This window comes from Hibiscus syriacus, unplaced genomic scaffold, assembly GCF_006381635.1.
Source record: "Hibiscus syriacus cultivar Baekdansim isolate YM2019G1 unplaced genomic scaffold, ASM638163v2 tig00110458_pilon, whole genome shotgun sequence".
In the NCBI taxonomy this organism is placed as follows: Eukaryota; Viridiplantae; Streptophyta; class Magnoliopsida; order Malvales; family Malvaceae; genus Hibiscus; species Hibiscus syriacus.
The window spans coordinates 1,978,625-1,996,744 of NW_024062745.1; the positions used below are offsets into that span (position 1 = coordinate 1,978,625).

General features: G+C 36.7%; 3 protein-coding genes and 1 pseudogene across 3 annotated transcripts; 2 read left to right on the top strand and 2 right to left on the bottom strand.

The window, feature by feature from the left end:
* Positions 1 to 1,144: 1,144 nt before the first annotated feature.
* LOC120126536 (U-box domain-containing protein 44-like) lies at positions 1,145 to 4,219 on the top strand. The gene is made up of 3 exons (XM_039144690.1): positions 1,145 to 1,764; positions 1,865 to 2,174; positions 2,581 to 4,219. Exons 1-3 carry the CDS (start codon positions 1,150 to 1,152, stop codon positions 4,152 to 4,154), a joined length of 2,499 nt encoding a protein of 832 aa, XP_039000621.1. The 5' UTR covers positions 1,145 to 1,149; the 3' UTR covers positions 4,155 to 4,219.
* Positions 4,220 to 4,677: 458 nt separating this feature from the next.
* On the bottom strand, positions 4,678 to 7,564 carry LOC120126537 (F-box/kelch-repeat protein At5g42350-like). The gene is made up of 2 exons (XM_039144691.1): positions 7,333 to 7,564; positions 4,678 to 6,745 (listed from the first exon to the last, which is right to left on the bottom strand). The coding sequence occupies exon 2, from the start codon at positions 6,660 to 6,662 to the stop codon at positions 4,923 to 4,925; it is 1,740 nt and encodes a 579-aa protein (XP_039000622.1). The 5' UTR covers positions 6,663 to 6,745; positions 7,333 to 7,564; the 3' UTR covers positions 4,678 to 4,922.
* A 3,937-nt stretch (positions 7,565 to 11,501) lies between these two features.
* LOC120126538 lies at positions 11,502 to 14,452 on the top strand. The gene is made up of 9 exons (XM_039144692.1): positions 11,502 to 11,670; positions 11,819 to 11,845; positions 11,947 to 12,026; positions 12,743 to 12,815; positions 13,153 to 13,210; positions 13,701 to 13,752; positions 13,896 to 13,920; positions 13,997 to 14,088; positions 14,219 to 14,452. Exons 1-9 carry the CDS (start codon positions 11,575 to 11,577, stop codon positions 14,262 to 14,264), a joined length of 549 nt encoding a protein of 182 aa, XP_039000623.1. The 5' UTR covers positions 11,502 to 11,574; the 3' UTR covers positions 14,265 to 14,452.
* Positions 14,453 to 14,650: 198 nt separating this feature from the next.
* On the bottom strand, positions 14,651 to 17,346 carry LOC120126542 (annotated as a pseudogene).
* Between the last annotated feature and the right edge of the window lie 774 nt (positions 17,347 to 18,120).

Here is an 18,120-nt window from a genome sequence, read left to right on the forward strand (position 1 = left end):
TCTTATACATCAGTTTGGCAGCTAATGGAGGGTTAAATTGGAATCATGTCTCTCCTTTTCATATCAAAGCTTAGTTTTGTTTATGGTCGAGTAATAGGCTAATAGCTCCTTGATTTTTGGTTAAACCCTTGAACTTCGATTTTGCTGTTTTTAATTGTTTCCTGTATTCCTTGTAATGTTTTCTTGAATCACTTGGTTGTTAGCCTTAAATATCTCCTGGTCTTCTGCATCACCTTCGCAAGCTAATGCAGTGTTAAATCGGAATCATGTCAATGATTACCGATGTTAATGATCACATGGTAGCACCTTGATTTTTGGTTGAACCCTTGAACTTTGATTTTGCCGTTTTCAACCGTTTCCTGCCTTCTAATGATTTCTGGACAAGCACTTAAAGTCACTAGTTTTTGAGTTCCTCCTAGTCTTCTGCATCACCTTAGAAAGGTAATGGCGGGGTTAAATTGGAACCATGTCTAACTTTTTCATATCAATGCTTAGCGTTGTTAATGGTCACATGGTTGCTCCTTGATATTTGGTTGTACCCTTGAACTTTGATTTTGCTGTTTCTAATAGTTTCCTGCCTGTCTTCTAATGATTCAGGACAAGCACGTAATAGTTAGTTTTAAAGTTCTCCTAGTCCTCTGCACCACCTTGGCCAGCTACTGGAGGGTTTAAACTGGAATCTTGTTTAGCTTTTTATATCAGTCCTTGATCTTTGGTTGAACCTTTGAACTTTGATTTTTATTTTTTTATTGTTTCCTGTGCCTTCAGAATTCTAATGATTTACGGGTAAGCACTTAATTGTTAGCTTTAGATTTCTCCTAGTCTTCTGCATCACCTTGGCAAGCTAATGGAGGGTTAAATTGGAATCCTCTTTTTCATATTGAAATAGTACTCTTTGATTTTGGTTGAATCCTTGAACCTCGATTTTGTTGTTTTTAATTGTTTCTTGCCTTCCTTCTAATGATTTCTAGATGACCAGTTAGTTGTTACTTCTAAATTTCTTCCAGTCTTTTGCATCACCTTGGCAAGCAGACACAAAGCCAGGGACCTACTTTAGGGGAGCCTAGATAAAACTAAAAATGTTGGAGGGCCAAAGCTTAAAAAAATAATTTAAAAGTGCTTAAATTAAATTTTTAATACTTGGGAGGGATGGAAAAATTTGTTAAGAAAATTTGCATTTTTCTTTTTTGCAGTGACTATATAAGTTGGATGGCTGCGAGCTGGGATGGAAGTTATGATACCGGAAGTCAATCGGATGACAGCCATCATTTCGAGAGACTGCACATAGAGCCCCTTTATGATGCATTTGTTTGCCCTTTGACGAAGCAGGTTATGCGTGACCCTGTGACGTTAGAAAATGGCCGAACATTTGAACGTGAAGCAATTCAGAAATGGTTCAGGGAATGCAGGGAAAGTGGAAGAAGGCTGGTTTGCCCATTGACCCTAAAAGAACTGAAAAACACTGATCTAAACCCGAGTATTGCTTTGAGGAACACTATTGAAGAGTGGACAACTAGGAATGAAGCAGCCCAGCTTGATATGGCTAGTAGATCTCTAAACATGAGCAGTTCAGAAAATGATGTTCTGCTGTCTTTGAAGTTTATCCAACATATCTGCCAAAAAAATCGATCCAATAAGCATGTCGTACGCAACGCTGATCTAATACCTATGATTGTGGACATGCTAAAGAGCAGCAGCCGTAAAGTTCGGTGCAGAGCATTGGAGACACTCCTTGTAGCGGTCGAGGAAGATGAAGATAATAAGGTTGTTCTAGGTTTGATGTTTTGCTGTTGGTTGACAATGACATCATTTTCATGTATGCATCCAGGACTGGATTATTAACTACTTATGCTTTATTTTTCAGGCAATATTGGCCGAGGGGGACACTGTGCGTACAATAGTAAAATTCTTGTCCCATGAACAGTCCAAGGAAAGGGAGGAGGCAGTCTCTTTGCTGTATGAACTTTCAAAATCCGAAGCCGTGTGTGAGAAGATTGGTTCCATTAATGGAGCAATTCTTATATTAGTTGGAATGACTAGCAGTAAATCTGAGAATGTTTTAACTGTTGAGAAAGCTGATAAAACTCTAGAAAATTTGGAGAAGTTTGAGAACAATGTCCGACAGATGGCTGAAAATGGTAGGCTGCAGCCTCTTTTGACCCAGATTCTCGAAGGTGCTCCCCTTTTCCTTGATAATTTTATGCTCTTTCTAACTTGCTGCCAGCAATATACTGATCCTCTGTTTTGCGATGGAGTCGTGTATGGCTTTATCTTTGTTTCATTGAACAATCTGATGATGGCTTTTGCCTAATATAGGTGCTCACATGCTCATCAGTATGTTGTTTTTCAGTCGACCGCATGCCTTCTTATGTAACAATGATTGCCCCTAGTGTTCACACGTAGTCCTTTGTTCATTTGATCTATGCCTGAAACTTGCTAGTTATTTCGTTGCTGCTTGATCTGGGATGAAATACTTGCCTGCTATGGTGATTTTGTTAGTTATCCCGAGCTGATAATCTTTCATGTTTTTCCTCTGAAATTTTCGTTCTCTGTAGTTAATGTAAAATGACATTGCTGCAGGCACACCTGAAACAAAGCAGTCCATGGCCGCATATCTTGGTGATTTGGTTCTGAATAATGATGTTAAAGTCTATGTTGCAAGAACCGTAGGTGAATCTCTAATAAATCTCATGAAAAGTGGTAACATGCAATCAAGAGAATCCGCTCTAAAGGCACTTAATCAGATTTCATCTTTTGAGGCAAGCTCCAAGGTGTTGATCGAGGCGGGAATACTTCCCCCTCTTGTCAAAGACCTCTTTACTGTTGGGGCCAATCATCTTCCCATGCGACTTAAAGAAGTCTCCGCCACGATTCTGTCCAATGTTGTAAACTCGGGATATGATGTCGACTCCATTCCTGTTGGACAGGACCATCAGACTCTTGTATCTGAAGACAATGTCCACAACTTACTTCATCTAATCAGCAACACTGGTCCAACAATCGAGTGCAAACTTCTTCAAGTTCTTGTGGGACTCACTAGTTCTCAAACTACAGCTCTGAATGTTGTTGCTGCAATTAAAAGCTCCGGAGCTACTATCAGTTTGGTTCAGTTCATAGAGGTCCCGCAGCAGGATTTGCGAACGGCATGCATCAAACTTCTGCAGAATCTCTCTCCTTACATGGGTCAGGAGTTAGCAGATGCACTACGTGGCACGGTTGGTCAGCTCAGCAGCCTAATTAGAGTCATATCGGAAAACACAGGAATTTCCGAAGAACAGGCAGCAGCTGCTGGCCTCTTAGCTGAACTCCCGGAGAGGGATTTGGGCCTCACGAGGCAAATGCTAGATGAAGGTGCATTTCAGTTGATCATCTCTAGAGTTGTCAAAATCAGGCAAGGAGAGACTAGGGGCACCCGCTTTGTAACACCATTCCTCGAAGGACTTGTTCGTGTGCTTGCAAGGGTTACTTTTGTCTTGTCGGATGAGCCTGATGCTGTTGCTCTTTGCCGTGAGTACAATCTTGCAGCATTATTCATCGAATTGCTTCAGGCCAATGGTCTTGACAACGTCCAGATGGTCTCTGCCACCGCTTTGGAGAACTTATCTCAAGAATCCAAAAGTTTGACGAGATTGCCGGAGTTGCCACCACCCGGATTTTGTGCTTCTATCTTTCCATGTTTTAGCAAACAGGCTGTCATAACAGGATTGTGCCGTGTTCACCAGGGAACATGTTCACTTAAAGAGAGCTTTTGTCTTTTGGAAGGACAGGCTGTACATAAGTTGGTTGCGCTCTTGGACCACAACAACGCAAAGGTGGTTGAAGCAGCACTTGCTGCACTTTCCACCTTGTTAGATGATGGAGTTGCTATTGAGCAGGGAGTGTTCGTTTTGTGCGAGGCAGAGGCAATTAAGCCCATACTCGACGTGTTACTCGAGAAACAAACGGAGAACTTGAGGAGTAGAGCCGTTTGGGTTGTTGAGAGACTTTTAAGAACCGATGATATAGCATATGAAGTTTCTGGAGATCAAAATGTAAGCACTGCACTTGTCGATGCCTTCCACCATGCTGACTATAGAACCCGGCAGATTGCCGAGCGTGCCCTGAAGCACGTTGACAAGATCCCAAATTTCTCCGGAATATTTCCGAACATGTGATAATTTATTGTATTGCTCCCCTGCATAATTGGGTGAGTATCAACGTGTATGTATTTTCAAATTCATCCTTTGTCTTACATGGATAATTTTGCAATTAGATATTACTGTATATTGGTGGATTTCCCACTTGTGGAGGATTTCCCACTTGTGGAGGGTTTCAAGAAATTGTTCATTTGTTTTTAATGATGTTTTCGTTGACCTTCATCACTTTGCACGAACTACCTATTGTTTTTGGTGTTGAATGTTGTAGGCCTTTAGTTCTTTTATTGCCTTTTCGAGTTCCTCGATTATCCGAAATTCTCTGATTTGAACAAAACCCCAAGGTGGATGTTCATTACCAGTGACTCAAACACGAACTGAAATCTTTATTTAGTTTGAAAATAATAATGAGCTCGTACTCTTCATGCACTCGTCCAACTCTACTGTTCGTTGTCAAGTAGAACCTACTATTAATTGTAGTGCTGAGGCCCTAAGGGAAACATGGCAGAAATTTATTAAGATGCAACAGAAGCAAGATGAAAAATACATAATCCGTTTATGAACAATGGTGAAGAAATTACTGTGAAGATTACTGCAAATGACCATACCTGTGCTACCACTGAATAAAGCACTAGAGACCAGATGTGGTCGCCGTCCTACAAATTGTGGAAATTCAAAGAAAAAAATACGAAAAATTCACAGGCCGAAAGAAATGTATGCACAAAGTCCCCGAGCAGCTGTGATGTTTTATAATTTTTCCGATTGAATTGCAGTGCGTTGCAGAAGGCATTATAGATGTAGCACCGCCATTGTCCTAGTTATGCAGGAAGAAGAATCTAATTCATGAGCCATGTGATTCCTAGAAATACGGCTCCAACTCATCTCCACATTAGACACATCACAGACAGTTAAGAAATCCAACACCTGACCAAATATTTGAAACATTTCAACGCCGAATATTAAGTTCCTGTCGGCAACAAAAACAGGGTTCCAATCCATTGGAGCATCGGGGTGCACCGAGACCTCGGTCCATGTCAGATACATCAGGTCTAGCTCCCACAATTTTCTCACAGCCTTGTTTCTCCGACCAATTTGCCCATCTCCCTCGCACCAAGAGACATAAAACACAAACAAGCGACCATTACAAGAAACAAGTTTAGGATAGTGCTCGTGAACATGGGGAGGAAATGTTGAGGTTTGGATTCCAATCCAGAAGCCTCTTTCTATGTCATAAGCAGCTAACTTGTCATTGTCGGAGCAGACATAGAACATCCCATTACAAACGACCCCAGCACAAACAACCCCAAAGTCTATAGGCAGCTTCTGGATTTCAGTCCATTTATTTGATACAGAATCATAGATTTCACCAGAATTCAGTGGCTCATCCCAAGATCCAAGACCTCCAACAGCAATCAACACAAATCTTTTACAACCCTTTGTATTTGCTTGTTCACTTCTCTGTCTTATAAACTTGTAAGATTTTCTATTCGGTAATGATGAAGGCTCATTTACATCAAAAGCATTTCTGTACTGGCGTCTGACTGAAAGCCTGTGGGGATCCTCATAAACATCTGACACCTCACCAACTCGAGATCTGGGAAACTGCCTATCATGTCGATTCTGATGGCTTTGAATGATTGAGAAATCTGAACAGACCTCGGATACTCCTAAAATAGGCGTTGATCTAGCATATCTCATAGATGAAACTTTGCGCCAAGATTTGGTGAGAGGGCTAAAGACCAATACACCTTTGTGTGTCTTGAATGAGCTCCTATCCACCCTCCCAAAGTAGTTTATGCTTGAACAACCTCCAACGATATAAACATCATCATGCATACAGGCAACTGAGAACATGAACCTTCCTCTGAGGATATCAGCACCAATCCTATGCCATTGATCTTGAGACACATCTAGTGCATGTATCTCCCCAGAGCAATAGCCGTCTTTAACAGCCCCAAATAGAAACAACCATGGCTTTTGACAAGAACCTTCTCGTCTCATTTGCAAAAACCTAGGAGTCGTAGTCAAGTGTCTCCATTTCTTGCACACAAGACGTGCATTCATAAGGCTGGTCAATGGTAGTCTCACCAAGCACATCTCAAGAATGTCATCTGGAAGAAAGATATGCATCCTGCTGTTTTGTACCGATTCGTCAAGATCTAAATCCTTTCTATTGCTCCTCTTCCAAAACTTCTCCCTCATGCCATACAAGAAGCAATCAAAATTATTTTCCTCAATACCACAAATTGATTTGTACAGCTTTCCTCCTTCACTGATACTCGGCCTTCTCCTATAACTTGTATCACCAAATTCCTCACCTGTATCAGCACTGACTTTGCAACCACCACCTCTACCATATAGAGTTAGACATTTCAGCGAAACCCCTCTCACCTTATCATCTTCATCCTCTTCAACTCTATGGTTTTTTCCCCTCAACTTCTGACTAACACTCCTCACAAGCCGTTTAGACACAGTTAGAGCCTCAAAATCCTGACCAAGCGATTCCTCATTCGCACTCTCAGCAAACATTATGGTCTCGAACTCTGGGCATGCAAAGGTGCACACCCCTTTCTATACTGCTAGCTGCATTTTGGTTATTTAAACCCTCGCATCTACAGAAAAAAAGGCCAATGAGGTTGCAGCCAGACGGACACACAAAGGGGAAAACAATTATTAGCAAAGATTTAAACTAAAACAAGAATGGCTGAAGCCCTTGCCTCCCTGGTATTGCTAATAAACATATTAACCAGATAACAAAGAAACAAATAAGACAAATATCCAAATACTTAATGCAGAGATCATACACTGGGTTTGATTAGCCATTACTTCTAAAAAGAATCAGAAAGTAAGGCAAAGGCTAAGGCATATGAAAGCAAATCGAAACTAATGATTTCAAAGCCAAACAAGAACAGCAATGAATATCATCACTTTTCATTACTTCCAGATAACACAAGCAGGCAGCAATAAATTAAGGTAGAATTCAGCTAAATTCAAGGTTTTCACAGGAATAAATCCTTGTTTACAGATCCATATACTCCATTTTAAAAAATCTCACTCGTTCGAATCAGATCCTTCCGCATTTCATTTCAAAGCAAACCAATGGAACTAATTCGGCGCAACAAATGATTCAAACGAAAATGACCAATCTCTCATAAACCTAAATTCTCAAAACAAAAGAAAAACGAGAGAAGAAACTTACATTGCAACAACGACAAATCGAGGGTTGCGATCAACAAAAGAAGCCAGAAGAAATACGAAAAACAATTAAGCAGAAAAGGATCGATGATTAGAATCCATTGGGAAATTTAATTAACGAAAACGAGAGTTTGGTTGGTAAAGCGCCTCGGCACTGATTGGCAAAAAAAAAAAAAAAACGACCCGTCAACTCGGCTCAACTCAAAATACTCGACTCTGCTATTCGCTTTACCTTTTGGTTGTCATCCCCCTCTCTTTTATCTTTCTGTAAACATTATTCAACTTCCCATCAAGTTTCCATTCTTATATTATATGTCACGCCTTTCACAGTGCAAGAAAAAATCACAGCCGTCGATCACTTGGGTACAGACTTCGAAGATCCGCTTTAGTAGGCTAAGCTCTCGATGATCTAGCGGCTGTGGTGTTTCACAAGGTAACAGACGGTCATATTTTCGTTTCTTCTTTCCCCATTTTTTTCTTTAACAATCTTTAAAAAGTGGTGTAATAGTGGTTTAGATCCCTCTAATTAGTCTACTTTGAATTTAATGGTTGGTTGGTTGTCCTTTGTTCCCATATGTAATGGGGTAAGGAGGAGGTAAGATAGTAGGCTGCCCCCAACACCAGGTTGAGAGCAGCTTTCGTAGAAGACCTCCAAATTATGAAATGCCCTCAGTGGGACTCAATCTCACGACCTCAAGATTAAGAACCTTGTGCTCTACTTTGAATTTAATCTTTTTACTTTAATTTGAAATAATTCATCATTTACTTTTACAAATTATTGTCCGTAGAAATAAAAAATATCGATAATTTTTGTCGTTAAAGTATTTATATGAATTATTTTAATATTATTTGAGTATATAATTTAGTTATATTATATTTATATTATTTTTAGTTTTTAAATGTAAATTTTAAAGTACATGAATTAAATTTGATTAAATTAAAATATAGGATGATACAATTTGCATATAGTATATGGACTAATATAAGAATTTGACAAAAATCTTCTGATTTTTGTTTTTTTTATTTCTTTTGTTATTTTCTTTTTCTGATTTCTGATTAAAATATATAATTATGTAACTCATGTTTTTTCGCATTATTATTATGAATTTTAATTTTCTTATTTATTTGTATTTTCGTAATGTTATTTATGAATGTTTTATTTATGTTTTTTTATCTTGATATTTATTATAAATGTATATGTTTTATTTTTATATTTACAAAATCAATATTATAATAGTTAAATATTGTGAATAAAGTAGAGTTGGTGGTAATGTAGAAATAATGCTAGAGATGAATTACTGTTTCATCTTTAGAGTAGAGATGGGGGTTGGAGATGGCCTAATGGTTTGGTTATGGGTGAGATGTGTAAGCAAATTCCAGTCCCTTTTATGACAGAGTCGATGGAAGTGGAAGCCTTTATTCAAAGAATCAAATTCGCCATTGATAACAGCTGGCACAATGTGATTATTGAAAGTGACACGATGTCAATTGTTAATAGACTCAACAAGCATAATGAGGATGTATCAACCATTGGATTGCTACTCAACGAAGCTAGAGGGCTTCTAGCCTCAAATAATGATTTTAAAGTTATTTATGTGAACCGAGAGGCTAACAAGACGCCACATAACCTTGCCCATTGGGCTTTGTCGAATCCTAATCTATTCTGATTTTATTATGATGAACCTAATTGTATAAGAACAGATGTAATCACGGACATTATTGGAATATAATGAATTTCCTCTTTCAGAAGAAAAAAAAAGTTTTTCAGTGCACACACACGAATCATTGATTGTCTATAAAATACGTAAGCTCTTTTAGATTTAATGGATGATTAAATGTATAATAACAAAATTCGAATTGAATTGACTTTACTCGTAATTTCATAGATCCGACTTAAAAGAAATTCAAATTTGAGTCTTATAAAATAAAACTTAAATAATCCAAATTTTAGTGGTTAGTGAGTTGGTTTTCAAATTTGAGTATAATCTCCTAACTCTGTATGGTATACATATCACATATGAAGAAATATGTATGCATTGTATATGGTTATAAAAAATAGTTTAAATTGGAATCAAATAATATCAAAATATTATAAATATTTACAAGTGATTTTAAATAAAAACTTGAACAACTCGACTCAACTTGAAAAAAATTAAAATAAATTTTGAGTTATAAATTAAGACTCGTCAACTCGAATAACTTACAATTTTTTTACTCAACTTGATCAAACGCTCACCCCTAATTAGATGTATGGATCCTACCTTCATGCTCCAACTTCAGTGTTTCAAATGATTTAAGTATAATTTTATTATAACTAAAAACAAACTTTTATAAAGGATTAATCACACAAATGTTATTAAAATTGTTAATATTTTTTAATAAGAATAATTTATTTAATAATTTATTTTAATATATTGTATTAATGGTGTTTTCAGGTGTCTAATGTTCAATCTATACTTATCCTGTTATCCATAAAAACAGAATTTTAATTGTATGTCATTGATCTAAGAGGAAGGATGATCGATCCGCCCTTATGCCCTTCCACTTGATTAATGATAATTTCACCATTTTAGTTTATTAGAATTTGAATTATTTCAACTTAATCTCAATTAACTCTTCAATTAATAAAAAAAATAATGTTTTCGGATTTTTTAAGAAGGTTTAATATAAAAATGTACAAACTATACTTAAAAATAAAATTTGAATTCTAAAGAATTTTCACTAAAAATAAGAGTTTAACATTTTCTTTGTTATACTTTTAGATGTATACCATTATTTTTTTTAATTTTTAATAATAAAAATATATTTTTTAAAATTAAAATTTTATTTTTTTAAAATAAAATATTAAAAATTATTTTTAGAAAAAAAGCTGAGTCCTACCTCACCCTCATTCCCCCTCTTCCCCTCCCCCTCGCAGCAGCTTCCCAAAGAAGTTCGCATATGGTCACCTTTGCCGCCGATCCCCCTTTCCAAGTATGAACCATCAGGATTTTTAGGACTAAATCCCAGCTAAATCCCTCACCCATTAAATTTAGGGTTAGTGATTTTAAGTTTAAGGATTCATAGATTTAGAGAATTTCGAACGGTGATAAGAAGGATGGTCGATAATAAAAGTCCAGTGACTGGTGAATGGTCGTTCGATGATGGTGAAGACGGCTGTTGATAGCCGACGACGGTTGGTATGCGATTTAGAAAGAAAGATTTTAAAGTTTTAAGGTTTTTTTTATATATAATTTTAGAAAAATTAGAGTTTTTTAAATATTAATATTTTTAATTTAGAAAAAACTTCGGAAAAAATGAGGGCGGCACGTGTAAGATAATAGTCAAATTTAACGGTCGTTACGATCCATACATCTAAAAGTGTAACGTTGAAAACATTAAACACATATTTTTAACTAAATAATCTCTAGGCACCAAATCGTATTCCGAGATATAATTTAGGCTCTGATTTATGTGTTACGCCTTCCAAGAGTTAATAATCTAATTTAAAACATTTTAATGCAAAAAAATTAGCTTATACATCTAAAGACTTTTTATTTGGATAAACTATGAGTTTAGTACTTAAACTGTCAGTTTTAGTTTGTTTTAATATATAAACTTTCATTTTTTAAATCATATCTAACGCTTAGGTTTTCTTTCATTTTAGTAACAAGCTGACGTTAAGTTTTGAAAAAAAAAATGAATGTTTATATACCTAAACTATTAATTTTGATATGTTTTATTACTTAAACTTTTAATTTATTCAAAAATCACACATAACATGTAGTTTTTGTTTAATTTTAGTACCCTCTGTTAAAAACTTAACGCTTTTAGTATTTAAACTATCAATTTTGTTCCATTTTAGTACATAAACTTTCAGTTTTTTTAAAATTTAACGTTATTTTGAACAATAGTTCTAAAATGAAACAAAAACTAAACTTTAAGTATGATTTAAAAAAAGTAAAAGTTTATATACTAAAATGGATATAGTTTAAGTACTTAACACATAATTTACCCTTATTTCTACGGCCCAAGGCAAAGTTCTGTTGCCATCCGTTTTTGATGCTGAAAATTTTCTTTTAAATGCCACGAGCGACCCGGTCCAGTCCGGCCGGGTCCGAGTTGCAACATAACTAACTACGCAAAATGTTAAGGCCTGCTTAGCTGTTGCTTGTAAAGGCCCGAACCCGATTCTTCTCTAGCTCCTCAAATTAAGAAGCTCATCAATCGCGATTTGAAAATTCGAGAGCATTGAGCGAGATCGGAGATGGCAGCTTCTACGTTGTGGCTCCTTTCCATCTTCTCCATTTTGTCCATGGCCGCTTGCATCGACGACAAATGTGCTGCATGCAATGCCGTCGCGGTAATAATGGAAACCGTTGATCAACATATGCTGTTTCACTCGCAGTCAAAATCAACGATTCCATTTTTCTTTTTTTTTTTCTCCATATTTTTGAAAATATCAACTGATTTTTTATTTTTATTTTTTGGTTTCGTTGGATGATTTGCAGGCAGAGCTAGAGAGTCAACTGTCAAAGGTACGGGCTTATCTCCCATATACATATGCCTTTAAATCAATGCCACTTTCTGCAAATTGAGCTGTAATTGGGTAATTAATACAATAATTTTATATATGTAGGAGAAACCCAGGAACCATTTGGATATGAGACATCGTTTGGATTCGAAAGGTCAACGCCAAGGGAATGTTATTGATTACAGGTATAACCATTTTCCTGGGAAAAAATCAGCATTGGTAATTTTTATTCGGATAGCTAGTCTCGATCAAAATTCTTTATTGTAGAAATTGAATTAAAAGAGCTTCCCGTCTTTCTTTGATTCCGGGCTTAGCGCTGAAGATCAATGACGAACTGTATGATACAGTAGGAATAAAATGAATGAAAGATCAAACAGAGTAGTAAATGGAAACAGTGAAATTAAGTGGGACGTTGAGCAAAGAACATCAAATTATTAATATGGAAATCACATATCACAATTATTTGCTGGAAATTGGGGAGAAGATTGATAATTAACATTTTAATAACGACAAATGGTTGACATTTTGGATATTAACAACGATTCAGGTCTAACATTTGAGATTTGTACTTTTTACCGCCACTGGGGGTTTGCTAACAAGTGTCAAAAGGGTAAATTTTAAGGTGATCGATCATGTTAGGTAAAGCAGTCTTAAATAAAAGCCTAACAGCTCTTTTTAGCAAACTAACACAAAATGATGACTTTTTTGGCTATATTTTAAACAATGAGTTTCAAAGGGGGATTTTCGACTACAGCATTTCTATTTGATGGGTTGAACATTTTACTATTACTTTGACCTTTTGGATTGATGGGTATAGCAAGCAGGGATGCAAACTTCTCCTCAATGTTTAATACCCCTGTATAATTTATACCTTTGCTTAAATTTCATTTTTTTTAATTAGGATGAGTGAACTTAGAGCTGTTGAACTACTGGATGGGCTTTGTGATAATATGCAAGATTACACTCTTGAAAAGGTAGTTCTTACTTGGACTCGATATCTTCCTTATGTATATTCACGGGGAATTCATCTTTAAACATGATGTTATGTTTTCCTTGAAATTTAACTGGATATTTATTTGAATATCTTGTAGCAAATAAGATGTCAATATAATTATTATCATGTAGTAACAGATACTGAACTTGTGGCAGCATTGAACAAATATGCAATTGTATAGGAACCGCAACTGTGTTCATATGCAAACTGTTCATATTCTCCAATCTCTGTTTTATAGTCGTGTATGCTTTATGACAGCTTATATCGGCATGCAAGTGCATGTTATTTCATATCTGTTTTATTTATTTATTTTGCAGATAGATTCAACTCGACGTGAGTGGATCAAAGTGGATAACTGGGACATTCTCACTATTGGTATGGGTCATTTTGTTTTTGTTATTATTACTACTTTTTTGTTGCAGTGGCAAGTACAAATATGGTTGGTGCATCATAAACTGGCTGGTGAAGCCCTTGATCAATCACAACCACTATCAGAGACTGAAAACATATGGTTCACTTCAAATGTGATTAGTCCCTTAATTTGATTTTGGGCTAAAAAAAATCAAGGACTTGATCTTTGCTTCATACATTTGGATATATTGTTAATATATATGAGGCATAAGTTGGACATGCATGTGCATATGCCATCACTCTGATGGTTTTACTTTATATCCCTAGGATACCTGTATTTCTTCCTGACCATTAACCGAGCCATTGTTTTCTATACTTTCATGTCACTAGGTACTTCTATGTTTATCACGTCCTTGGAGATGCTGTTAATTTCTCTTTCTTTTTGTTTTAATAGTCCATTTGTCTCATAAGTTCTAAAGTATTTCCCCATTTTTACATTTTAATTTATTGATAGGTAAGCAAGAAGCTAAGGCATACTCGAAAGACATATCCTCTTATTGTGGACGGTGGGACTGCATGGAGTTTGCACTATTCCTCTAATCAAGTGTCATTTATGATTTTTTTTATTTCTTTGGCAGTAGTTTTTTTATATCATATAATACAAATGCCAGCTATATTATAATAACCAAGTTCATATTTGTTATGATAGGTTACTGGAGGAAACTGAAGATGAGGTGAATTTTCAATCTTGCTTATCAGCCTAATGATGCCTGAAATTTTAATTATTACTTTGCTATCAAACTCATGCAGTTAACAGAATTAATAAAGAAAGGATCTGTTAAGCAAGGAGAAGTAAGCAAACTTCTATGCGAAGATTTGAGCGAGCACTGCAGCGGCTCAAGGTATCCATGATTTTATTTCTCTTTCCTCTCTTTTCAAGAAACCAGTTCTGGCTCCATCCTAAAAGTCTACTTCTGTGGCACTTGCACTTCGGTTTCTGGTGTTCTGACATTAACACTTATTTGTATGCAGTGATAGCAATTCCGATTCCTATACCAATAGTAATGACGAACTATAGACCATCGGACTCATCGTTGTTCAGCGGAAGAAGAGATTTTATGGGAAAAAAAGTTACCATGCGTTGCAACATTACCGAAACGTGGCTGTTTAATTGAGACTTATTTTTGTGACTTAAAACAAAATTTTGCTCTTTGGAGCATGTTGAGACCTTTCTGGAACTTCAAATAAGATTTCACTTTTTGGAAACTGTAAGTAAACTGAATTAACTGTTTAATTGAGACTTTTTCTGCAACTTAAAACAAAATTTTGCTCTTTGGACCATTTTGAGACCTCTTTTTGGAACTTAAAATAAGATTCCACTCTCACCCATTAATGGTAAATGATATCAATCATTTAGTGGAAGTGCTAGAACATATCTGTCAAGATTCAGTTTATTTACACAGGAGTAAGCAGACTATGGAAGAAGAAAGAACAACAGATCCTGCAAATCGGAGGTGCAACATTAGATACCTCAGGTGTACAGGATTCGAAAACTCCAAAAGAATCATATTCTACATGACAAGGATGTCTCTGAATGAAGGATGACTGTCAGCCACGGTGAATGGGGGCAGTTACTCACGAGAAAAATGCCACGACTATTTCATCCTCCGATGTGTTCGTGTACAAATCACTTTTGACCATCCCATGTATCGTCAGTTACAGTCCAGCACACCCTTTAGTAATTCTTCCTTCCGATGATATGCTGCTCCGAACAAGCGTTTGTGGTATTCTATTTGAGGGGAGGATCAATGGAGAAACAAACCACGATCACTGTTAAATTATCACAAGTTTTCCGCTTCAATGCCTCCCTCACAAGCTCTCTCGAGCATCTTTCGGGATCGTTGTGAAGCAGCAGCTCTTTCCTCGCCATGGTCACGGCACACTGGCTGCTCATAACATCCCACAACCCATCACAGCCCATTATCAAGAATTCATCCTCCTCACTCAGGTCCATCTCCTGCAGCTCCGGCTCTGCACTTAAGGGGCAGGCAGATCCTTTTGGCCCCTTCATGTGCCAATCTCCAAGCGCACGTGCGACGGATAATTGGCCATTCAGGTAGCCATCATAAATTACTCCGCCAAGTTTCTCGATTCTTATTCTTTCGGACGTGCAATTAGGTTTTTGGTCCTTGGACATTTCAATTGCTCTACCTTGCCTTCCCAGCACAGCTCGACAATCCCCGGCGTTTGCAACTACCAAGGTCCTTTAAACAGATACTAACATTAGAAGAGGATTCATGGAAATAACATCCGAAAACGAATAATACCATTGCAGATCCGTGGCTCCCACTTACCTTCCGAAAATAAGAGCGGTTAACGCAGTGGTACCGGAGGATATATCAAGAGAACTAGCATCTGCAAAGGCATAATCAGCTTTCAGAAAAGCACTCTTGATTGCCTTCTCCAAACAAATCGGAAAGTGCGCATCTTCACTATGAATTTAAGTATATTCTCCCTTATAAATACTGCTGCATCTGTTCCTCCATGACCATCAAAAACCTGTCCACATGTATTTGAAAGGTTCAATTCACTAGTATGACCAATTAAGATTCCTAAAGCAGCTTCCAAGCTAATTGTACACGTAATCTAACTGACAAGTTTTTGATACTTTAACCTTATAACTAAAACATCAAGTTATAACGAGGCAGCTGATATAAGAGAAAAGAATGTTAGGAGAGAAAAAGACTTGTGTAACATTAAAAAACTTGTCGGATTGCCCCTTGAAATCCAGCTGCAGTTTACAATATCAGAGACAACTATGTGCTTCTTGCGGCATCCTTTTTCTTTTCGGCCTGGACACGAGTTTTTCACCACAGACTAGCAACCGTGATGATCTGACGGATAGAAGGAAGTGCATAAATCAGACCACATAAACTAAGATGGTTCCAAACAAGCATACCCCGTAGAAAGCTCCTGGAGAAGGGAACTTAGCAGTTGTCTCCAGATGTCCAAGAAGATCATCTATGCAAATGTGCTCATCCTCCATATACTGTTTGGGCCCTATTTCGGCGCAGCTCCCTGATCGCAAGACGGGCAAAAACTCGGTTTTTTCATCGGAAGATGACTTGTGAACTACAATACCGACATCCAATTCCTAGATAAGAGAAAAGTAGTAAGTTAAAGCATTTCACAGGATGATGTGTGAGAAAGTAGAAAAACACCATCTAGAATCTAGCAGAAAACACTTTCCGGTAGCTAATTCCTAAATGTGATTTTATGTCACTTATGATACAGCAACGCATCAACTGAAAACAATAAAAACCCTTTCCCTAAGTGATGATTTTCAACAAATATAAACAGGCTAATCCTTACTTCTCCTAAAAGCTCGATCAAATCAGATAAATGTCGAAACACAGAAGGTTATTCATCACAATTCACAAATGCAGGTGAAAATGGTCATCACTAAGAGTCATCAGTATCCTCATGCAGCAGAATTATTAGTGAATTTTCCTTTTAAACTAAACTAAGCTGCACTCAGATTTTATGCCAATACAGAAAGTCCTTAAAGCTCAGGCTCCTACAATTCATAATGATCAAAAGAGAGGAGCCAGGTTAGAGAAAAAAGATCAAACATACCAAATTAGCCTCCGTAATCATCCTCCCTGACTGCATAATCGAGAGGTGGCATGGAGGTTTCCCGTGAGTGACTTGTTTTTTCATTATCCAAATTCTCATTCATGTCTGATACATTAGCCTCAGTGTAACCACCTTCTACAATTGGCAATGGAGACGAAATATCTATACGTGCAGCCATATTCCTTTCCCAACCATATATCAAAGACCTCGGAAGAAACTTCAAGTTAAAGCAAGAAGAATAAATCATCCAAGCAATAAAAAGATCTGGGAAAACCAGTTGTCGAGGGAAGCTGTAAAATTTTCTATCCAAGAGCAAGGAATCGAAGTCAACTCCCAGATCAAACTACCCTTCTGCAGATAACATAAAAAAACCCAACTTTATATGAAACTAAGCCCTTAAATTACCCTTGATGAAGGAATCCAGCAACCATGTAGAAATTGGGCTCTTAATAATAACTCGAAGCAGTTGGTAAAATTAAAAGAACCCCAGATCATAACTCCAGAAACTATAAATATTCATTTTAAGAAGGAAAAAAAAAGATGATTAGAGCAATAAACAACAAGCTCCAGAGATTCGAATCAAGCTGAAAAAAAAAGCTCACGAAGAGGGTGTAGAGATTATGGGTTTATTGGTGCTCCGCGCTTAATTTTTGTTCTTCGGTGAAATCGTAAGATAGATCCGGAGGAGGATAAGAAAACCCTGAGAACATAGAGGGAAGGGAAAGAAGAAGCAAAAGGCGTCCAAAAGAGAGATTTGGACGATGGAAAAGAACGTAAATAAAAGATAAGTAAAATTGAACTTCTTGTTCCTTTGTTGCTATGCGGCTGACCACCGGCGATTCCAAGTAATCACCTGGATCTTCAAAGCTGTCCCGGGCAGAGGATGGCGGTCAGCCACGTGCATGTCAATTATTGGTGGAAACTATATTTTTTATTAACATAAAATAAATACAAAATAATATATATTTTTAAACATTTAAAATTAAACGTTTAAATTTTTATTTTTATATTTTTATTTAAATTTAATACTATAAATAATATCAACAATTCTTTTATCATTACCCCCAAGCTACTTAGTTCGTGCTTGTGGGAACTCTATGTTGTACCAGATGAGCTACATTTTAGTTTGTTGCCGTTGGAGTTCAGTTTCTTACTGCCGGAATTATTTAGACACCAAAAATTAATATAATATTATATTTGCAGAATAAATAAATTTTGTATCATTTCAACCACTCAAATCAAATTAAAAAAACATGAACATTATCCCCTAGTTTTTCACGTTGATTTTGGATGGTGCA